The sequence below is a fragment of the Carcharodon carcharias genome, chromosome 31 (genome assembly GCF_017639515.1).
Source record: "Carcharodon carcharias isolate sCarCar2 chromosome 31, sCarCar2.pri, whole genome shotgun sequence".
Classification (NCBI taxonomy): Eukaryota; Metazoa; Chordata; class Chondrichthyes; order Lamniformes; family Lamnidae; genus Carcharodon; species Carcharodon carcharias.
In genome coordinates, this window is record NC_054497.1 from 7,094,095 (window position 1) to 7,118,484 (window position 24,390).

The 24,390-nt window shown below is 43.7% G+C and overlaps 1 protein-coding gene across 1 annotated transcript in view; it reads left to right on the forward strand.

Annotated features, from left to right (window-relative positions):
- The window catches only part of LOC121271621 (myosin-binding protein C, fast-type-like), a 73,491-nt gene that overhangs the window by 44,065 nt on the left and 5,036 nt on the right, over positions 1–24,390 (forward strand). Inside the window, exons 24-29 of the mRNA XM_041177666.1 lie at positions 1,871–1,959; positions 5,384–5,579; positions 13,409–13,548; positions 15,149–15,308; positions 18,113–18,249; positions 19,844–20,030. Of these exons, the coding sequence (XP_041033600.1) occupies positions 1,871–1,959; positions 5,384–5,579; positions 13,409–13,548; positions 15,149–15,308; positions 18,113–18,249; positions 19,844–20,030 (909 nt within the window). The remainder of the gene's footprint in view (positions 1–1,870; positions 1,960–5,383; positions 5,580–13,408; positions 13,549–15,148; positions 15,309–18,112; positions 18,250–19,843; positions 20,031–24,390) is intronic.

Consider the following 24,390-nt stretch of genomic DNA (forward strand, 5'->3'; position numbering starts at 1 on the left):
GTTGTAATGAAGAAATAAGAAATTTACAAATGGATGTGGACAGGTTAGGTGAATGGGCCAAAATTTGGCAGGTGGAGTTTAACGTCGGTAACTGCGAGGTTACCCATTTTGGTCAGAAGAATAAAAAGGCGACTTATTATTTAAATGGAGAGAAACTTCAGAATGCTTCAGTGCAGAGGGACCTGGGTGTCCTTGTGCATGAATCGCTGAAAGCTAGTATGCAGGTACAACAGGTAATAAGGGAGGCAAATGGAATTTTGGCATTTATTGCTAAACGAATAGAGTATAAAAATAGGGAAGTGTTGTTGCAACTGTACAAGGCATTGGTGAGACTGCACCTGGAATACTGTGCACAGTTTTGGTCCCCTTACTTGAGGAAGGATGTTGTTGCATTGGAGGCAGCTCAGAGGAGGTTCACTAGATTGATTCCAGAGATCCGGGGCTTGTCTTATGAGGAGAGATTGAGCAGTTTAGGCCTATACTTGCTAGAGTTTAGAAGGATGAGAGGAGATCTAATTGAAGTATATAAGATGCTAAAGGGGATAGACAAAGTAGATGTGGAGCAGATGTTTCCCCTTGTGGGGCATTCTAGAATGAGAGGCCATAGTTTTAGGCTAAGGGGTGGTAGATTTAAATCAGAGATGAGGAGGAATTACTTTTCTCAAAGGGTCGTGAATCCGTGGCATTCACTAGCTCAGAGTGCAGTGGATGCTGGGACATTGAATAAATTTAAGGAGGTGATAGACAGGTTTTTAGTTAGTGATGGGTTGAAAGGTTATGGGGAGAGGGTGGGAAATTGGATTGGAGTTGAGGCAGAAATGAGATCAGCCATAATCGTATTGAATGGCGGGGCAAGCTCAAGGAACTGAATTGCCCACTCCTGTTCCTAGTCCTTATGTTCTTATCACGATCTGCCCAGATAGGAGGACCACCTATAAGAACATCAGCCGCAGGAGGAAGGCATTCAGTCCCTCAGATCTGCTCCATTCAGTTAGATCATGATCAATCTGTATCTTGATCCAATTTACCCACCATAGCTCCAAATTCCTTACCCAACAAAAAAATCTAAATTGATCTCACCCTTGAAAGCACCAACAGGGCATCAGCTAGGCCAGCATTTATTGCCCTTGTGGTCTCAGTAAGGACAGCAGATTTCCTTCCTAAAGGCATGAGTGAACCAAGTTTCATGGTCATTGTCAGAGTTTTAATTCTAGATTTTTATTGAATTTAAATTTCACCACATGTTGTGATGAGATTTGAACCTGGGTCCCCAGAACATTACTCTAGGTCTCTGACATACTAGTCCAGTGACAAGACCACTATGCCACCACCTCCTCCCAAGGCAGTCACACTCTATTTGACTTATTGTACTGCTTTAGTTAGAAAATGCCAGGGAAGTGGAACTTCCCACTACACAGCGAAATTGAGAATAGGACAGATTCCTTTTAAAGGACAGCTAGATAAGCACATGAGAGAGAAAGGGATAGAAGGTTATGTTAATAGGATGGGAGCATAAATACTAGCATGGACCAGTTGGGCCAAATGGCCTGTTTCTGTGCTGCAATTTCTATGCAAAGTAATATAAGCACAAACATATATTTCTTTTCTATTTCATGATGTGGACATCGCTGGCTAGGCCAGCATTTTATTGCCCATCCTTAATTGCCCTGGAGAAGGTGGCAAACTGATGGCAAATCCAAAGAGTACTGTACTGCAGAGAAACTTTGGCTAAATGGTTGTCTGCCTTGGTTATGTTTGGTTCTTGAGACCTCCATCACAATTACCTATTGGAACTTATGTCAAGGCTGAGGCACTGCAGACTTGCCAGGGTACACTGTAATCTTCTTTTATTCCTTTCTTTTCCATGTAGAACACCCAAAAATCTGGCTACCACGCCAACTGAGACACACATTCGTAAGGAAGGTTGGCCAACAAATCAATCTTTTGATCCCTTTCCAGGTGAGGAATCTGTTTTTGTATATGTGTGTACGTGTGTGTGTACATGTATGTGTATGTGTGTGTGTGTGCATATGCGCCTGTCTGTCCTGGGGTACATACCTACAAACTCCTTGTTGGCAAGGTCCTTGGAGGAAGGCATTCATTTAATAGAGTCATAGAATGATACAGCACAGGATGAGGCCATTCAGCCCCACCGTGCCTGAACAGGAAACAGCATGACCTTCCCGCCTGAGAATTGAACCTTGTGTTGCCACGTGATATTCACCTTCATATTAACAAGCCAGGATCTGAAGGTGAATTAGCAATGAAAAGAACAGAATGACAAAACTCTGATCGAGTCCTACCTACAGATCATGTCATCCCATCCTGAACTCCGCCACACCCCATTATGAGCTGCACCCAACCCAATTAATCTCCCAAGAATTTTCCTCTAAGTTTGCTTTCCTTGACATGACTTTCTATGATCTCAAGGCTTGGTATAGTCTTCAGACGAAGTGAGTTTAGAAAATGACAGGTAATTGGACTAGGCTTTGGAGAAATAGTTTGGTTCTCATTTTAAAGTCCTATGCTCTACCCCTATTCCTATGTCCAGATCTATAATATGGACACTTATATATCACATTGTAATTATGCCCTCTCACCAGTGGTGATGCTGCAGCACTTCAGTTGGGTTGAGTGTATAATGACAGGCTGATATGTTTACATAGGCAATTTTCATCATTAATGTGGATGTAATAATTTAAAATGAAAAAGGGCTCAGAAAATGTGCACAGATGACAAATTTGAACATAATGCTACTTTCCCTGTGTGCAAGGCTAGGGAAAGAATCAAAACCAAGTATTCAGGCTATCAGGGTTAGCAGTCCAAGGGATAATTGGAGAAAAGTGGGGCAAAAAGAGAGGGGAGAGGGTAGGGAGGGGAAGAGAGGAGAGGACAAAGGAGCAAACTAGTGATGAGAGGGAGCATGGAGAAGGGGCTGTGGAAGGGAGATAGAAGTGAGGGTGGATGAGGAGAGTAGTGAATAGTAGGCATTGAAAATGGGTGTGGGAAAGTGGAGGTGGGAGAGATGCTGTGAAATAGGAGAGGGAGAGAAAGAGGAAGATTGAGGATTGGAGGAAAGAAGTGATAGCAGAGATATTAAGGAGAGGAGTTGATGAAGTATGGCAGGGTGACTCACTCTACAAGATGCATTGCAGCAATTCACCAAGGCTCCTTCAACAGCACCTTCCAAAACTGTGACCTCTACCACCTAGTAGGACAAGGACAGCAGACGCTTGGGACCATCACCACCTGCAAGTTCCCCTCCAAGTTCCTTCACTGACGCTGGGTCAAACTCCTGCAGCTCCCTTCCTAACAGCACTGTGGGTGTACCTACACCCACATGGACTGCAGTGGTTCACCACTACCTTCTCAAGGGCGGTTAGGGATGGGTAATAAATGCCGGCCTAGCCAGTGACATCCACATCCCATGAAAGAATAAATAAAAACTCCTGAGGTGGAGAGGTCAGGGAGGGTGGCAATTTTTTTCATAGCGAGGGTGGGGATGGTTTGGCTGCACAATCTGGAAAGAAGTTCTTCTATCTTTATGTCCTGCCCACAAGTTATTTTAAGGTAGGAACTTTGAAGGAGGATTTTCATACCTGATCCTAGAGGTGAAAGTTCAGTGAGATGTCTGTGTGTTCTGAGGGATGGGGGTTGGGGTGGGAGAGGGATTTCTATCAGAAATGAGGATTTTCACACCCTCTCACTGGGCTGGATTTGAGTCTCACCTTCCAAACCCACAAGCGCTATCATCTAAAAGGGCAAGGACAGCAGATACCTGGGAACAAAACCTCCTGGAAGTTCCCCTCCGAGCCAGTCACCATCCTGACTTGAAAATATATCGGCCGTTCTTTCACTGTTGCTGGGGCAAAGTTCTGGAACTCCCTCCCGAACAGCACTGTGGGTGTACCTACACCACGTGGACCGCAGCAGTTCGAGAAGGTGGTTCATCACCACCGTCTCTAGGGCAATTAGGGATAGGCAATAAATACTGGCCTAACCAGCGACACCCACATCCTGTAAATGAATAAAAAAAGGTGGCAGGATAAAGTCTCAATGCATTCTGCAAGTCTGTAACTGTGACAGAGAACAGCTGTGATCTCCAACTGACATGACTGAAACCTGAGGAGGCACTAAATCATGAAGGGGGGTAAAGAAAAGTCTGCACATGGGGAAACTGTGTCAAGACAAAATTGCTTTTCTCCTTACCAATACAGTACATTAAAATAAGGGAGTAATTAGATTGCTGCAGTTGGTCTCAGAGAAATAGTTGGAATAGAGAAGGGAAAACCAGCACATTCCTGATCTGCTGCATTGTTGACATCACTTTATCATATTGGAGGCCTGGGGGTCTTACAGCAGGACTTTCAGCAAGCAGTCTATTTCACAGCAAACAAGTCAATTCACTCAGTCGATACACTGTTTACAGTCATTTAAACAGCATATTACAGAGAACAGTCTACAGCGTCTGTTTAAACAGCACACTCATTAAACTGTCCGCATAGTCTCTTTAAATGATGCACTGCAGCAAATAGTCTACAAACAATGCAATACAGCAAACAGCCTACAGAGTCTTTTTAAACAGCATATTACAGAGAACAGTCTACAGCGTCTATTTAAACAGAACACTCATTAAACTGTCTACATAGTCTATTTAAACAATGTATAACAGCAAAAAAGTCTACAGCCTATTCAAATGAACACTAGAGCAAACAGTTTACAGAGTCTATTTAAACAACACACTCGTTAAACTCTACACAGTCTCTTTAAACGATGCACTACAAGCAAATAGTCTACAGATTCTAGTTAAACAGCATATTACAGACAGTCTACAGAATTTATTTACAGATTCACTATGAGTTAGAGAGCACAGAACTGATGACCATAATCACAGCAATGTCTCCTGATAAAAATCATGGTGATTTCTCCAGCAAAATGATGGGGAATAGTTGTGTAATACAAATTCTATGTGTAAAATTAATCCCAGTTACTTGCAGCAGTGGGGGTCTCCAGGACTGATAGATGGATAATTTGCCCGTCTATCTCTATTCTGGCTGGGAAAAATGATGTCACCATATACAGCCAATATATTGAATAAGAGCAGAATGTGGTTCAACTGTAATGCCTCAGAGGGTCGAGAGTTTGCTAAGAATCACTGCCAGGGCTCACATAAAGAGTGGTTACATGGGTGCAACGCTGGAAATGCATCCCAGTCTACAAAGTCTATTTATAACTGCCTTCAGGAGTGGAGAAGAGAAATATGGAGTGAGGGAAGAGAAATATTTCAGAATTAAAATAATAACCTTGAGTTGATTCACAAGCATGCTTCACTTTCTCAACCCGCCTGAGTTGGATTGACTGTTTGAACTTGTGTCTTCATCAGGGAAAGCCACGGCCTTTGGTCACATGGTTGAAAGATGGGCAGCCGCTGGACTCCAAGCAAGTCAGTACCCGCAACAGCGAAGTGGACACCATTCTCTTCATCCGAAGTGCCGAGCGCAGTAACTCTGGGAAATATGAGCTCAGTATTCAGATTGAGAACTTGATCGACAAGGCAACAGTCAAAATTCGGGTTGTTGGTAAGCACCATAGTCTGGGTGGCATATTTAATTATGGGCAGCCAAAGAAATCCCTCAGCTTTAAGTTGAAAATACTTTGAAATGTTTCATGAAAGACGCTTTACAAAGTAAGATGTAAGAATGTATGAAATTGACAAATAAGAAAAGACAGTCTGGTCCTATCAAGCCCTTGACCGCAATGCTGGAGCATCATGAATAGACACGTCTTCTCTCTCTTGACCTCCCTTCCAATCCCTCACCCCCATCCATGCAACCAAGTGATCTCCTGGGAGAGGGAAAGAAACCCAGAGACCATAGGGAACAAATACTCTGGAAAATTCTTCTCCAATCTGACTAGATCACATGGGTTGAGTCTTTTCCATAAAGACACTAATTCTGCAGTCTCTACCCTAGTCAGAAACCCATTCAGCTCCCTCCTGAAGGCTACAGAAAGTAGTCTGTGCACTATAGCAAACAGTCTACAGAGACTATTTAAACAGTACACAACATTAAATCGTCTACAGAGACTATTTAAACAGCACACAACATTAAATCGTCTACAGAGCCTATCTAAACAACACACTCAGCAGTACCCATTACACCAACTGGGGATGGTAGCATAACGGTAATGTTACTGGAATAAAATGCTAGTCTCATCCACAACGATATGGTTGATTCTTAACACCCTCTGAAATGGATTAGCAAGCCATTCCGTTTTGGTGGTTCACCACCTACTCACGGGCAATTAGGGATGGGCAATAAATATTGTCCTTGCAAGTGACGCCTACATCCCAAGAACGAATAAAAAATGGCAATTCATTCATTTTTCTGGGAAAAGATATCCGCTATTCCTGCTCTTACATGAAACTCATGTCCTCTATTCCTCTCCAATCTGTTAACATGGAATAATTATCACAGGCGATACTAATCTGCCCTTAATTATGTTATAGACCTCTTTATCAGCTCATCTCCAAGTCTAAAGTCAATAGACCCAAGGGTCTTGAGTTTACCTGATTGCTGAGATTCTTTGAGGAAGTGGTGAAATGCTCATCATGTACATCTAACTAACATCCAGGACTCCAGAACAAATGAATAACAATAGAAAAAGATCTTCTGCCCTACCAAGACATGGGCCAGAATTTTACCTGCTGCGGTCGGACGTGGGTCTGACCCGAACTAGTGCGAAACCGCCTGAGGAAACATTGGGCGGGCTTCCCGATATCATAGCAATGTCACGCGGTATCACAGTCGGCAGGCTTGCACAGATGTCGGAGTGCGCCCGCTGACAAAATTCCAATTAAGCCAGTTAAATCCCCAATCAACCAAAATTTTTAGTGCCTTTTATGCTTGGCGCATGTGCCAGTTGACCAGGCGGCCTTCACATTTTTGCTTCATTCTCGATCCAGGGCGCAACAAAATGCCCAGAAGATTTTCGAAGGTTGAGGATTTATGACCACTCCTGTCAGTTGTTTGTAGTTTGAGGCATTTGTTTGGGTGCAGATCTCCTTTGACTAATATTGCAGCTCCCTGAGGCAGCTCCACAGCAGTTGTCAGCCTTCAGGGAGTTCGCTGTAAGCCGCCACCTGCACCCTCACTTGACACCCGTCCTCTTCCCGCTCCACCACCGCCCCCACCCCCGGCAGCACTCAGCCTCTCTCGGCGCATGTTTCGTGCCGGCTGCCAGTTAATTGGCCAGCCAGTGTGAAATTGCATGTCCGTTGCGATCATGGCCGAAAGCGCATATCTCGTCCACTTCTGGGCTCGCCAATCGCACGCACACAATGAGCGCAAAATTCAGGCCGTGATGTCCAATCAGGCTAAAGACTATCACCTCCCCCACCCTCTTCCCAACTCCTGCCACCCCACAGTTTTGTAAACTCCTGGGAAAGGTAAAAATGGAGATCAAAGCCCCAGATCAATTGAGAGAATTTCAATTCACCCTCGGAGGCAATCGAGCTAGCCCACAGCACTAGTTAATCTCAGCTATCTCTCATCTCGAAATCAGTGTGCCCTTCCTTCTCAGGAACGTGTCCAGCCAATTCTGCAGAAGTTTTGTATTTGGCTAAAACGTCTCTCCCTGCTGGGTAGTGTAACGTCTAACTCCAAAAAAAACCTCTCAAATGTACTGATGTTGTCAGGGCTGTTTTTCACATAGGTTTTCTGGCACTGAAACAGCCTAGCCAGTCTTTGCCGGTCTGGGTTTGCCTACAATATCCGAGTCGTAAGTTGATATGCATAATCCAAGAAGTTCACTAACAGTTCAGGAAGTGTTGGAAGGTTATAGAGAGGAAGGTGGTGGCATAGTGCTATTGTCACTGGTAATCCAGAGACCCAGTATAACGTTTGAGGGCCTGGGTTCAAATCCCACCATGGCAGATGGTGGAATTTGAATTCAGTAAAAATCTGATGATGACTATGAAACCATTGCTGATTGTTGTAAAAACCCACCTGGTTTACTAATGTCTGTTACAGAGGGAAACCTGTTGTCCTTACCTGGCCTACATGTAACTCCAGATCCACAGCAATGCAGTTGACTCTTAACTGTCCTCTGAACAAGGGCAATAAGTGCTGGCCCAGCCAGCGACATCTACATCCCATGAACAAATTTTTAAAGACTCGATGAAATGTTTAATCCTTTCAGTTGTGATTTGCATTCTTGTATTGCAAGTATCAGGGTCCAGTCATTGTTGAGGCCTAGCGCAAACTCATAAGGCCTTTCCTGTGTTCAGCAAAATTAGTTAAGTTGAGACATGTAAAAAGACTCAAATTTTATATAACACCTTTAACGAAGTAAACGGGACTTCATATTAGTTTGATCAAACAAAATTTAACATTAAGATAAGGAGATATTAGGCCAGGTGACCAAAAGCTTGGTCAAAGGGATAGATTTTAAGGGGCATCTTAAAGGAGGAGAGAGAGGTGGAATTGCTTAGGAAGGGAATTTCGGAGCTTATAGCCCAGGCAGCTGGAGGCACGGCCCAGAACCGGTTGAACGGTAAACATCACGGATATGCTAGAGGCCAGAATTGGAAGGCATGCAGTGATCTCAAAGGGTTGTGGGGCTGAAGGGTTACAGAGATAGAGAGGGGTGAGGCCCTGCAGGGTTTTGAAACCAAGGATGAGAAGGGAGTCAAAGGTGTTGAATGTGGAGTTGAGGCCGCAATCGGATCAACCATGATCTTACTGAATGGCGGAGCAGGACTGAGGGGCCGAATGGCCTACCCCTCCTAATTTGCACATTTGTATGTAAAATCGAAGTGTTGCAGAGCTGGGGACCAATGTAGGTCAGCAAGCAACGTAGGGAGAAGGGGTCAGGGAGAGGCAAGCTGAGATGGAGGAGAGATAGCAGTGAAAATATATCCCAAAGGCATTTTATAGCAACTTTCCCTCCATCCTTGAGGTTACTCTCCACTCAAAAACCGTCCCACCAGATTATGGTTGAGTTCAGGAATTTAATGCGTGGAGGAACTAAGGGGAGAAAAACAAGAATTGTGTCACCTTTCCATACAGCAACGGGTTTAAAAATAAAACTGTAATGCAGTTAGCTCAGGAAGGGGCAACCATTGACCGTTGCTGTGCCACTACAGTCAGAACACCCAGACTGCCCTGGCGGTTATGCAGTATTCTGGAACTTTCTGCACAAGAAGAAGGCCTGATATGCGAGGACAGTTGGCCCAAGTGTAAAGGACACAAATAATTCTTTAGCTGAAAGGGTGAAGTCAGGGGTTTGGGGCCAGAAGGGATTAGTTTGCACGCCTGATACAGAGTTAATTGAGCTTCCGGCTGTAGGACAAGCAAAGATAACCAAGCTCAATTTGAGGGATCAGATGTGCAGAGTTCTGATCAGATAGAATTGGTGCTGTTTTAGCTTCTGATATCACGTTAACTGCTTACGATGGTATAACCCACCCCTCGCGCAACACTCTCTGATATACGTCTCACAATGTAACACTTCCTTACACCTGTCAACACTCTGTATACTTCACACCTCTCAATGTGACATTTTCTGATATACCTGCGGCCCCCAAGGTAACATTCATACATACCTCTCGCTGAATAACAACAACTTGCATTTTTATAGCGCCTTCAGCTCAGCTATGCATCACATTCCCGTTTCAAGGGACTTCACAGGAGTGAAATGGGGCATAAGTTGATACCGAGCCAGAGGAGAAGGAGACATTAGGTCAAGCAACCAAACATTTGGTCAAAGAGCTAAGTTTTTGAGGGGATACTTGGAGAAGAGAAAGGTGGAGAAGTTTATGTAGGGAACTGCAGAGCTTAGGCAGCTCAAGGCCCAGCCATAGGGGTGAAAGACATCTGGAATGGGAAGATAATATCAGAATATTTCTCCAATCTGAATGATTACTCATGGAAAACACTTTAATTAAGATTTTTTTTCCCTAGAACATAAACAATTTGCTCGATACCCACACGTGCTTAACATGCCCATCTCTGTAGCATTACCCGTCTTTAGTAAGTGCTCTTCCCCAGTACAGTGTAGTTAATGCCAAGCTTGTGATATTCATTCTGTCAGGATCACATTACAAGAGAGGTCGGTCAGTAATTCCACTCTATCCCTGTGTACCAAGCCTATTTGTAAAATTCCAAAGAATATTGCTAGGAAAGAAATGCCCTCTTTGCCCTAGAAGGAAACTTTGGAGCAATTCGATAGCCTGTTGTTGCCCCCCATGAACTGTGACCTATGGGACGTCCAAACCCCAAAGATCAATTGCTTAAAAAAGCCAGCTAGTGATTTATTTGCTCAACAGCTTGAGCTGTGAAAGATTCAATTTCTGCTTGGTCTAAAAGTTACGTCTAGTGTCCTTGGCATTAGCCTAATGCTGTACTGGCATTAACTGCCAGGTAATGGGAGGAGGATAATCAAATGTTCCTTGCTGGCACCAAGCCCTAGTTTCTCCATCTTGACTTTGAAATTCTCGGTGAGAAGCTATTCACTCCAATCCTAAAGAAGTCAAATCTTGCTGGTGTGCTTTTCCACCAATGTTGTACCTTTCCCAAGAGATTGTTCTTCATGTTTGAACTAAGAGATTGAGTCTCTTTGATCCTGTGGAGTATTGACAAATCTCACTTGGTTCCTAGAGAAAGCTCCATGTTATGCATTCCGGGCAGACACCCTTGTTCACTCCAGAGGAGATGCTGTACTGTCAGAGACGCCATCCTTTGACACTGAGGGTTGGCTTGCCTGGTGTTTTTTAGTACACTAACAGGCCAGTTGGCCCAACATGTCCCTGGTGTCAATGTTCCACATAAGCCTCCTCCAACCTTACTTCATTTCACCCTATCAACATATCCTTCTATTCATTTCTCCCTCATGTATTTATCTAGCTTCCCCTTCAAAGTATCTCAGGTATTCGCCTTCACACTCTTGAGGTTTTTTTATTCTTTTGATGGGATGTGGGCATCACTGGCAAGGCCAGCATTTGTTGCCCATCCCTAATTTCCCTTGAACTGAGTGGCTTGCTAGGCCATTTCAGAGGGCAGTTGAGAGTCAACCACATTGTTGTGGATCTGGACCCATGGGCCAGACCAGGTAAAGATGGTAGATTTCCTTCCCTAAGGGGCATTAGTGAGCCAGGTGGGTTTTTAATGACAACCGATGACAGTTTCATGGTCATATTACTGAGACTAGCTTTATAATTCCAGATATATTAATTTAATTAAATTCCACCAGCTGCCATGGTGGGATTTGAACCAATTTAGCCTGGACCTCTGGATTACTAATCTAGTGATGTTAAAATGGATTTATTTATGACTATCTTTTATTTATAATGCCTTTGTTTTGGTCTCACCCACAAGTGGAAATGTATGAATGTTACCTTGGGGCCGCAGGTATATCAGAAAATGTCACATTGAGAGGTGTGAAGTATAGAGAGTGTTGACAGGTTGCTAACTCCTTCTTAATTTTAGAGACTCCTATCAGGTCACCTCACAGTCTTTGCATTTCTAGAGAATGACCCCCAGTCTGTTCAGTTTTTCCTGATAGTTGTACCTCTCAGTTCTGGTATGATTCTCATGAATCCTTCTTGTCCTCTCTTTGGTACTTCAATATCCTTTCTGTAATATGAAGACCCGATGCACATGTTGCACAAAATGCCATGGTACCATTTGAGAAAGGGCAGCATATTCTCCCAGGACCTGGCCAACATTCCTCCCTCAATGACAGCAACTTGTATCTGTATAGTGTCTTTATCTCATAGGCTCATAGACGTTTACAGCATGGAAGGAGGCCATTCAGCTCATTGTGTCCGCACCGGTCAACAAAGACATGATTACACTCATCCCATTTTTCAGCGCTTGGGTCCATAGCCCTGGAGGCTATGGCAAAGCAAGTGAATATTTAAATACTTTCTAAACGTTACGAGAGTTTCTGATTCAACCACCCTTTCAGGCATCATAGAAAATCATTCCATGGCGCTTCACAAAGCAGAACCAGACAAAAATTGACACTGAACCAAAGGAGGGGACATTTAAAGCAGGTGATCACACACTTAGCCAAAGAGGTAGGTTTTAAGTAGGGGGAGAGACAGAGAGAGATGGTGAGGCAAAGAGGTTTGGGAAGGGAATTCCAGAGATTGGGCCCTAAACAGCTGAAGATATTGCCATCAATAGCAGGACAAAGAAAGTGCAGGATTAATTAAAAACATCAGCCACCAATTATAGATGAAATAGTCATTCATTTTGTAACTAGTTTCATGTGCAAAATGGCTTCTAGGTTTGCCTACAAAATAACAGTCAGTGTACTCCAAGTGCTACATGAGGGCTTTGCTCTTTTCTGAGATGTGACATGATGCTGCATAAATCCAAGTCAGTCTTTGTTATATCAAAAGGTGCTACACCTGTATCTGCTGTATGCAATTGTACGCTATCCAACCAGACTTGGGTATCAGAAATGGAACACGACGCATTGTGCAGGATGAGGAACGGTCATGTTAACCAATATGTGAAAATTTACACATCAGTAGAGGCAGTACATCCGTCCACCCTGTTGATTCATAATGAAGAGCTGGTCAGTGTGGGAGGGGGAGAACCCAAATGAACCAAAGGATTGGACACAAGGGAGCAGAGATATACTGAGACACTGCAGCCTGGAAACGATGGGGACAGACAATAAATGTAAATGCCAAGTTGTTTTGTCATAGGAAGGAAGAACTTGCATTTATGCAGTTCTTTCAAGAGGCGTTTCACAGCCAGTAACATTTTAGAAGTGTAGTCCCTGTTGTCATATTGGGAAATACAGCGGACAGTGCATACTTAGCAAGGTCCCAACCTTCAATAGATTAATGACCAGATAATCTACAGGGAGAACTCACTGCGGCACTTTATATAGTGCCATGGGATCTATAAAATCCACCAAAAAAGGCAGAGAGAGCCTCCGTTTAACATCTTGTCTACAAGATATCACCTCGGACAGTGCAGCATTTCCTCAGTATGATACTAAACTATAAGATTTATAGGAACCCACAACCTTCTGACTCAGATAAAAGAAAAGTACTGTCGATACTGGAAATCTGAAATAAAAACAGAAAATGCTGGAAAAGCCCAGCAGGTGTGGCAGCATCTGTGGAGAGAGAAACCGAGTTAACGTTTTGAGTCTAATATGACTCTTCTGAAGAAGGGTCATACGGACTCGAATCATTAACTCTGTTTATCTCTGCACAGATGCTGTCAGAACCTACTGACTCAGAGATGTGAGTGCTACCCAGTGGAGTTTCCTGGGCTTTAGTTGGAGCTGACTGCTGCTGCAAAAACAAATACCACTTTAATTTCATTCTCTTGAACATTGATTGCAGTTTTTGCTGTAATTTTTCTTTGCTCTGAATCTACTTCAGATAAGCCTGCACCTCCGGAAAGCCTGAAGATTGTAGATGTCTGGGGATTCAATGCTAGCTTGGAGTGGACACCACCAAAGGACGATGGGAACACAGAAATCATTGGCTACACCATTCAGAAAGCCGACAAGAAAACCATGGTGAGCGGGTAAAATTGGCAGGGCTGGCAGCACATATTGACATAGGCTTGCTATGCTATACCTCGCAGCTGTGAATTCCAGTGCACTTGCAGTTTCAGCTGAGGCATTGAAGGTAGCACCACACAGTTTATCAATCTCAGGGCAATATTTTTTTCTGCACCCACAATGTCCGAGACAATGGAGAGGAAGAGTGGGCATGGGATGAGGGTAGAAATTATCTGTGCTGATGGGCTGCTGATCCTGTCAGAGCTCAGACATAAAGACTTGCTGCTTGTGCAAAGTACTTGTGGATGCATAGCCCAGCACAACATTGCACATTAGAAAAGAGATAAAGCTACCCAAGAAAGAAACACAAGCATGTTATGAGCAGGAAGTGCTAGCAGATTCCTTGCTCCACCTTCTCAACAGCAACAACCTTATTTATTTAGCCCCTTTAAAGTATTAAAGACAACCTCAGTGTTAATGGGATATTAATTGTATTATCAAGGTTAAGGATACATGGGTGAAGTGCATTGATTCATTAAGTACCTTGAGCACATACAAAGAGAGACTTCCCCTTTAAGGGGCTGTTAATTCTATTCGTTTATTTGTTTATTTTATTGGTATACCCAAAAGAGTATGAAGAAATATTTCTGAGACACTGGGTTGATTAGCAGGTAGGAGGCAGAGCTATGCAAAGTTGTGTTCTGTAAATAAACCAACTATCAAGAAAACGATTTGCCTCTGGTTTCATACTTTGTCATTCGGCTTGTGATCCGACTGACACAAAGGCACCTCATGGGAGTGTTATAAAACAACATTTAATGCTGAACCATGATGGCAATATTAGCCTAGGGCAGATTGCCAGAAGCTTGGTGAGATGTAGGTTTTAAGGAGCGTCTTAAAAGAGGAGAAAGAAATGGAAAGTCAGGTTTAGGGTGAGAATTTCAGAGCTTGGGGCCCACACAGCTGAATACATAGCCACCAATGGTGGATCGATTAAAATCCGGCACACTCAATAGGCAAGAACTAGATGAGCGCAGACATCTCAAGACGATGGAGGAGGAGAGATAGGGAGGGGCCAGGCCATGGAGGGATTTTGAAACAAGGATGAGAATTGTAAAATCAAGGCATTGCTTAACGGGGATCAACAAGCACAGGGGTACTAGGTGAACGGGACGTGGTACAAGTAAGGACATGGGCAGCAGAGGTTTGGATGACCTCAAGTTTATGGTGGGTAGAAAGTAGGAGGACAGCCAGGAGTTTGTTGGTTTAGTCAAGATTAGAGGTAAAAAAGGTAGGAATGAGGAATTCAGCAGTGGACGAGCTGAGGCAGCAGCAGAGTTGGACAATGTTACAGAGGTGGAAATGGGTAATAATGGTGGGGTGGTCGGAAGCTCATCTCAATGTGAAATATACCACAACAAGGGTGCGAGCACTCTGGTTCAGACAGGGAGAAGGAAGGAGTTGGTAGCCAAGGAACAGAGAGTGTATGGTGGGGACTGAAGGCAATGGCTTCAGTTTTTCCAATACTTAGTTTGAGGAAATTTCTCAGATGGTTTTGACCTGGATTTAGCTCCAACTGAGAAAATAGTGATGAACTTTCACCCTTTGGTTTCAGGAATGGTTCACTGTGTATGACCATAACCGTAAACCTCACTGCACCATCTCTGATCTCATCATGGGCAACGAGTACTACTTCCGTGTCTACAGTGAGAATATCTGTGGTCTAAGTGACAGTCCAAGAACAACAAAGAATACGGCCTATATCCAGAAAGACAGTAAGTGACAGGATTAACTCCTCTCTCAACAGGATACATAGGGGTCCCCAAATCTCTCAATGTTTGATTGCGTTGCTTGGTGTAAGATTATCTCCTTGAGTCTGAAAGTTTAGCGACTGTGCTTTCTTTACCCAGTGTTGGCATTAACTAACCCCACACACAATCTACTGTAGACTAATGTGTCAGTTTAGCTCAGGGATTTGCCTTTGGAAGTAGTTTGTGGGTTCAAGCTGCACTCTAGCACTTAGGGGAGATGGTGACATAGTGGTAATGTCATTGAACTAGTAATCCAGAGGCCTAGTCCTTGGAGACACGAGTTCAAATCCCACCATGGCAATTGATAAATTCAATTAATGAAAATCTTGTCTCAGTAATAGTCCAGCTATCATCAAGTGTTGTTAAAAAAAAAAATTGTTGGTTCACTAGTGTTCTTTAGGAAGGAAATCTATCATCCTTACCCAGTCTGGCCTACATGTGACTCTAGACCCACAGCAATGTGGTTTGCTCTTAAGCACCCTCTGAAAAAGGCTAGCAGGTTGCTCAGTTCAAGCGCAATTAGGGGTGGGCAATAATGCTGGGCTTGCCCAGCGACACTCACATCCCATTAAAAAATTGAATAATCTAGGTTGCTACTTCAGTACAGAAGCAAAGGGCAACTTCATTGTGAGATGTGCCATTTCTCAGGTGAAATGTTAAAATCAGACCTGATTTGCTTGTATATTTGGCTGTGGAAGTTCCCAAGATACTTTTTTTTTTTAAAAAGGAAAAACAAAGACTTGGCATTTGTACAGTAATTTATGACCAATGGACACCCCAAAGCACTTTACAGCCAATGGAGCATTTTATGAAGTGCTGTTCCTCTTGTATTGTAGGAAACACAGCATTTTGAACTCCGCAACTCCCAAAAATAGCAATGCCATAATGACCAGATAATCTGTTTTTGTGATGCTGCTTGAGGGATAAATATTGACCAGGACGTCAGAGATAACTCCCCTGCTCTTCTTCAAAATAGTGCGGTGGGATCTTTTACATCCACCTGGGCAGGCAGATGGGGCCTCGGTTTAACATCTCATTCAAAATATAACATCTCTGACAGCGCAGCACTCCCTTGGTATTGCACTGGAATAGGAGCTTTGATTTTTGACTTGGGCCCTGGAGTGGGACTTGAACCCAGAAGCTATGACTCCAAGGTCTGGGTGCTACCAATTGAGCCACAGCAGACACTAAAGAGGAGCAGGGAATCCTCCTGATGTCCTGGCCTTTATTCATCTCTCAACCAAGCCTATCAAAGTAGGTTAACTGGTCTGACTGCTGCTTGTAGGATCTTATTGCCTGCCAATTGGCTGCCATGCTTACTGAATAACAACACTGATTGTAATAAAAACAAAAACCTGTGGATGCTGGAAATTCAAAACAAAAACAGAATTACCTGGAAAAACTCAGCAGGTCTGGCAGCATTGGCGGAGAAGAAAAGAGTTGACGTTTCGAGTCCTCATGACCCTTCAGCCGATTGTACTTTGTAACTGAAGTCTGAGCTTGTGAATACACATGTCCTTCCCCTCCCTTCCTTTACACAGTCCCAGAAGGCATTCCCAGATCAAGTGCAGCAAAGTTAAAGCCCATGTCTTCTGCCTGAAGTATAGAATTGTTACAGCATGGGAGGAGGTGTCTGCATTGGCTTTCCGAATGAACATTTCACCCAGTACCATTCGCTTGCCTTCTCCCCATAACCCTCTGCACTCTTCCTCTTAAGATAACTATCTGATTCCCTCTTGAAAGCCTCGATTGAACCTGCCTCCACCACACTCTCAGGCAGTGCATTCCAGATCCTAAACACTCGCTGTGTGAAAATGATTTTTCTCATGTCTTCACTGCTTTTTCCAATTACCTTAAATCTGTGCCCTCTCATTCTCGATCCTGCCACTGGTGGGAACAGTTTCTCCCTATCTCCTCTGTTCAATCCCCTCATGATTTTGAATACCTCTATCAAATCTGCTCTCCGCCTTCTTCTCCAAGGAAAACAGTCCCAACTTCTCTAATCTATTTTCAAAACTAAATTTCCTCATCCCTGGAACCATTCTTGTGAATCTTTCTGCAGCCTCTCTAATGCCTTAACATCTCTCCTAAAGTCTAGAACATAGAAATGGTTGCAATACTCCACTTGAGGTTGAGGATGAACCAGTGTTTCATATAAGTTCAATCTAACCTCCTTGCTCTTGTACTCTATGCCCCTGTTAATAAAGCCTGGGCTACTGTATGCTTTATTAGTCACACTTCCCACCTGTCCTGCCACCTTCAATGACTTATGCATATATACACCCAGGTCTCTCTGCTCCTGCAGAGCCTTTAGTGCTGTACCCCTTATTTTATATTCTGTCTCCATATTCTTCCCACCAAAATGAATCACTTCATACTTCTCTGCAATGAACTTCATCTGCCATTTTTCTGCTCATTGCACCAGCATGTTTATGCCCTTGTGAAGTTCTACACTCTTCCTCATGGTTCACAATGCTTCCAAGTTTTGTATCGTCCGCAAACAATTTGCCTGCACGGTTACACCATGAGATTGTGTACAAATTCTGTTGTCAGTTGGCGTACCAGCAGGCAACACCGTGAAGCAGTGAGATTGGGGCAGGGGGCAGGTGGTGGGGCAGTGCATGCGTATTTCCAGACATGTGATAAATACTTAGCAATGTCAGGCACTGAGGTGAAACAGGGAAAGTGGAGAAAAATACTCAGCAGCATTGGGGGGTAAAAAAGGTTAGTCAAGTCGAGTCTTAATTCTTCCCTTTCTCCCTCCACAGGCAAGATTTATGCATCACCACCGTTCAAGGAGCATGACTTTAGCCAAGCACCGAAATTCACACAGCCTCTATTGGATCGTTCTATTGTAGCAGGTTACACAGCAAAGCTGAGTTGCTCTGTACGAGGCTCTCCTAAAGTAAGTGTATTATTTAAGACAGTTAGTTCTAACAATGGAGGTCTTGTGGTGCCTTGGATAATGTCCCTGCCACTAGGCCAGAAGTTTGCAGTACTTTGCCGAGTGTAACCATGAACCAATCCCTTGCATTAAAAACATCAAGGGATAGGGGGGTATTCAGGAAGATGTTGTTGAAGTTGGAGATCAACCATGATCTTACTGAATGGCAGAGTAGGTTCAAAGGGCTGAATGGCCTTCGCCTGCTCCAATTTCTTATGTTCAATCCATTAGAAGTCCACGGTCACCAATGCCCTCTTAGGGAGGAGGAGGATGTTTTTAACCATATTTCTGGTCCAGCTATAACAATCCAAAGGAACACACTCTTTCCTAGTCACTCTCATTGTTCGGAATCTAATAGGCCAAGCCCTTTCTAATCTATTCCAAGTGTATAAGGTTATAATGGAGCAAAAACCCTTCCCCTCACTCCTAATATATAGAGTTCAATTGGAGGGAACTCGGCCCCGTTTACCTCCATTGTATGGAATTCCATATGATCAAATCATTTCACATCAGGTTATATCTGACTGTCTGAACATTAACCCACACAGCAGCACACTCCAAAGCTGTCAAGCTGTGGTTAAAAACCCACCTTATTCACAAGTGCCCTCGAGGGAGGGAGAACTGCTACCACAACCTATCTGGCCTGTGCATAGTTCCAGTCCCACACTTTATGTTTGACTCTTAACATCTTCCATGTCAGTTGTGGATCAGTTGGTAGCATTCTCACCTCTGTGTCAAAAGGTCATGGGTTCAAATCTCACTTGAGAGACTTGAGAACAAAAACCCATGTTGATGCTCTAGTGCTGCATCTTTGAAAGTGCTATCTTTGGTGGGAAATAAAAGAAACAATTGTTGTGATGGAAGAAGATGGCAGCCACCATCACCTCCTCAGGGCACCTAGACATGGGCAATAAATGTGGCATTGCCAATGTTATCAAATATACCAAGACTTGTTCTTTAAAGTAGCATCCTTTCATTTGCCCTATGGAATCTGAACTAATGCTGATTCTAATAGCAACCCCTTGCACTTTTTTGCTAAACAGCAAGAAATATTAAGGGAAAAGTGCTAAATTCTAGTTTGATCAATACGTGCCACTGAGAATGATGTGAAGAGGCTGCTGCAAATAATCCCCGAACCATGTGTAATATGTGTATGTGTATGTGGGAAGGGTCGTAAGATTGTGGGAACAAGAGGACATTCGGCCCCTTGATACTGTTCTGCCATTCAGTGAGATCATGGCCACACTCTCGGGCAGCACATTCGAAATCCCAACCACTCGCTGTGTGAAAAAGTTTCTCCCCGTGTCTCCATTGCTTTTTTTTGCCAATTACCTTAAATATGTGCCCTCTCATTCTCTATCCTTCCAGAAAGTGGGAACACTTTCTCCCTATCAACTCTGTCCAGACCCCTCATGATTTTGAATACCTCTATCAAATCTATAAAGCAAGCCTTTTCTTCCCTATAGCCATGCATTGCTACTCAAGTCTATTTTGCTCTTGCTCTTTTTCCGCGACCTCCACACGAGTAAAACCCAGTTCCTTTTCCCAAATGCAGCCAAAGATTGTCTGGATGAAGAACAAAATGGCAATCATAGATGATCCCAAGTTCCTGATGTACCACAACCAAGGCGTCCTGACACTGCAGATCCGTAAGCCAAGCACATTTGATGGTGGAAAATATAGCTGCAAGGCTGTAAACGACCTGGGTGAAGCTGAGGTGGAATGTAAACTGGAAGTGAGAGGTGCCGTTCACTTTTTTTTTGCTTCATGTGTTGTCTGGTATGTGCCAGTTTTGTTGATGTCTCAGTGGTTGAATCCAATGCCCAGTCCGAATGGAAGTAGGCTCGTTTCTTTGGAAGAATGGAGGGATTCAGAGGGGCTAACATCTTCAAAGGACATTAAAGGCAGCACTTTGGGTCGGTGGGGTTGTTAAAAGTAAAGCTAATAGGATTCTAGGTTTTAACACAAGGGTTTTAAAATGTTTAAAGTGAGTGATAATGATGGACCAATATAAAAGCTTTAGAACACTGTGTGCAATCTCAGTATTTTTTGTTCCATTCATGGCATGTGGTCTGGCCAGCGTTTATTGCCCATCTTTAATTGCCCTTAAGGTGGTGGTGAGCTTCCTTCTTGACAGCTGAGTGGCTTGCCAAGCGAATTCAGAGGGCAGTTTTTTTTTTATTCGTTCATGGGATGTGGTCATCGCTGCCTTGGCCAGCATTTATTGCCCTCATTGAGAAGGTGGTGTTGAACCACCTTCTTGAACTGCAGCACTCCGCAGTGCTGTTAGGAAGAGAGTTCCAGGATTTTGACCCAGCGACAGTGAAGGAACGACAGTGAATCAAGTTAGGATGCTGAGTGGCTTGGAGGGGAGCTTGAGGTGGTGGTGTTCCCATGCATCTGTTGCCCTTCTCCATCTAGGCGATAATATCACTGCACTAGTAATCTAGAGGTCCTGGCTAATGTTCTGGGGAACATGGGTTCAAATCCCACCAAGGCAGCTGGTGGAATTTAAATTCAATTATATTTGTTATAGACCTGCAGCCACATATAAGACAGACCAGGAAAAGGATAAAAACAAAAAACTGCGGATGCTGGAAATCCAAAACAAAAACAAAAACAGAAAAGGAAAAGGATGGCAGATTTCCTCTCTTGAAGGGTGTTAGTGAACTAGATTTTTTTAAAAAAATCACAATCTGGTAGCTTCCTGGTACTATTACTGATGTAACTTCTTTATTCCAAGTTTATTTAATTACTTGAATTTAAATTTCCCCAACTGTCATGGTGGGGTTTGAACACATGTCTCAGTACAGGCTTTTGTGTTACTCATTCCATAACATAACCACTATTGCTTTTGTTCCCAATTGCTCCACACTCCAGGAAGGATATTAGCACTTTAGAGGGGTACAACACAGCTTCGCTAGAATGTTGCCTGTTATGATGTAAAACCATTAAGGAAGACTTAAAAAATGGGATAAAAATAGAAAGTACTGGAAAACCTCAGCAGGTCCGGCAGCACCTATGGAGAGAGTAACATTTCAAGTCAGAACTGAAGAAAGAGTCATCCGGACTCGAAACGTTAACTGTTTCTCTCTCCACAGATGCTGCCAGACCTGCTGAGTTTTTCCAGTACTTTCTGTTTTATCTCAGATTTCCAGCATCCGCAGTATTTTGATTTTATTTTAGTGCTGAAAAAAAAAGGGTCTTTTTTCATGAAGAATGCAGAGTACATCTAGCCAAATTCCCAAAGTACCACAGGCATCTCTCTCCATCAGATAGAGACATTTTTGGCGACTTATAGTTTGAGGAGTGCCACTCTGCAAGCACAGGGCGAGGCGAGGAGGTGTGAGGATTGACCCTACCCTGTTCGCATCATTTTACATCATACTCCAGCCATCTGGCCAACCGAGTAAACCAATCCCCGGAATGTGGAATACAGGTCAACGTAATAGCCGTGCAAAGCCATAGTGACCTGGATTAGTTCGATTGGCTGGATGGGTCAAAGAGAATTTTCCCAACTTTCTTCATCCAATCCAGATTTTGTACTTTCATCCGATTTTTCACCTCTCCCAGGAGATCGCATAGGTCGGGGTGCAGTGTGTCTATATCGTGACACTCGATGGCGTGGAACAGATTGAATTGATCTGAGGATCTTTATCTGTTTGTCATTGTTTGGATGTTCATAGACATGGAAAATTATGAAAGGATGAGTCAAGGTGGATAGGGTCAAATTGTTTCCATGTAGCTGAGGTACCTGGGACAAGGGGCTGGAGGTTCAAGATTGAATGTAAAATACTTAGAACAGAGGGAAAAGGTAAATTTCTTTGCACAAGAGTGTGGTAAGGCTGGTGTGGAATTCATTCTGGGCTTGTGATTCAGGCAGCCACTGTCAACGTTCAAAATTATATTGGATGGGTGGATGAAGGCAAAGCAGTTGAAGGGATATGGGAACAGGGTGGGTAAACGTGATTAGAACAAGATGCTCATGTAGAGAATAAACACAAACAGTTTGGAAAAAATGGCCTGTTTCCTTGTTGTAAATTCTATGCATTTTAAGTGTATTTCTAAGGGGAGATGGTGTTGTAGTGGTAATGTTACCCTGCTAGTAATCCAAAGGCCAAGGGTAATTCTCTGGGGGAATCTGGGTTTAAATCCCACCACGGCAGCTAGTGGAATTTAAATTCAATTAATAAATCTGACAGAGGAAAGCTAGCCATCAGTAATGGTGACCATGGCAACTGTCATCAATTGATATTAAAAACCTATCTGATTCACTAATCCCCTTTAGGGAAGGGAAAGAAATCTCCCATTCTTACCTGACTCCAGATCCACACTAATGTGGTTAACTTTAGCAAGCCACTCTGTTCAAGGGCAATTAGGTTTGGCCAGCAAATGTTGTCCTTTGCCAGCGAATGGCACATCCCATGACAAGATAAAGAAAAAACATGAAGTCCTACAAGCCAGGAAGTCCCAGGTTCAGTTCCTGGCCTGTGTTGAGTTGCCTGATCTCAGCCCGTGTAGTAACTGGGAGCTCCAGATAATCCATAGTGCACCATGGCTACAGAGAGAGGTTAAAAAATGGTCACTATCCTCAATATTTAACTGCAGTCTGTTTGTCTGTGGATGACAGGTAAAGATGGGATTGACCTCCTGGCTGCTTCACAGTTAAGCTCGTCCATCCTTCCTTCTTCCCACCTTTGTAAATTTCAGCTCTGTCAAAGCTATGCTCCCAGTTTCCTATCCTGTACCTACATTGTCCCGACGCCTCCAAAATAGCATTTAAATGCCTAAGTGGTCTTGCACTCACTCTTCACCCCTCCGTACCCCTGTCATCTCCTCCAGCCCAACGACCTTTTCCTCTCGAACTCTTACCTCCTCCGATTCTGGCGGTCTTTTCTGCTTGAACCCTGCTCCTTCCCTACCGTTGGTTGGCCATGTCTCGGCCTCACATTCTGGAATCCATTCCCTAAACCTTCCCAACCCCCCTGTGCTCCTTCTCAGAGTCTCTTCCTTACCCAACACTTTGACCATGCTTTTGGTTACCTCTCCCAATTGCTCCTCCTTTGGCCCAGCATCCATTGTTTTTGACTATGGGACCTTAGGACCAACGTACCCTCGATATTATTTTGGAATGCGCAGGCAATTTGTTTCAGGGCGTAGCTCCTGTAATTTTCCCGTGCATGCCCATTAACTTAAATGGGTCAACTTGTGCATGGCCTGCTTGGGGACTTTTAGATTGAGGGTTTGAGGGAACGTTGCTCGGGACATTTTTCTATAGCACCGCGCTTTGGGAAGGATGTGAAGGCATTGGAGAGGGTGCAGAAAAGATTTGCGAGAATTGTTCCAGGCATGAGGGACTTCAGTTACGTGGCTAGATTGGAGAAGCTGGGGCTGTTGTCTTTAGGAAAGACAAGGCTGAGAGGAGATTTGATAGAGGTGTTCAAAATCGTGAGCCTAGACAGAGTAGGTAGAGAGAAACTGTTCCCGTTGGTGGAAGGTTCCAGAACCGGGGGAGATGAATTTAAGGCAAAAGGATTGGCAAAAGAAGCAAAGGTTACATGAGGAAAAACCTTTTTTATGCAGCAAGTGGTTAGGACCTGGAAGGCACTGTCTGAGAGTGTGGCGGAGGAAGATTCAGTCATGGCTTTCTGAAAGGAATTGAAGAGAGAGAACTTGCCAGGGCCACTGGGGAAAGGCAGGGAGCGGGACTAGCCGGGTTCCCCTTACAGAGAGCTAGTGTGGAAATGAAGGGTCGAATGGCCTCTTTCTGTGTTATTTCTATTCTATGATTCTATGTTAAATCCCAGCTGATGTCGTAGCCATTCTTATCTTCACCTAATGTCCACACCCAAAAATCACAAAATGACAATCACAAAGAGTAACATTGGCTGATTTTCCCCCAGTCGAACCACCTTCCCTCTTTCTCCCAAGCCAACGAGCATTGCAGCCAATCATGCATTTATTTAGGTTGAGATCAGGTGACTGTACCTGTTGGTATCCTGTAATTTTCTATTGCGGGAGATGGTGGTGCAGGGGCAATGTCATTGGACTAGTAAACCTGAGGACTGGGCTAATGCTCTGGGGACATGGATTCAAATCTCA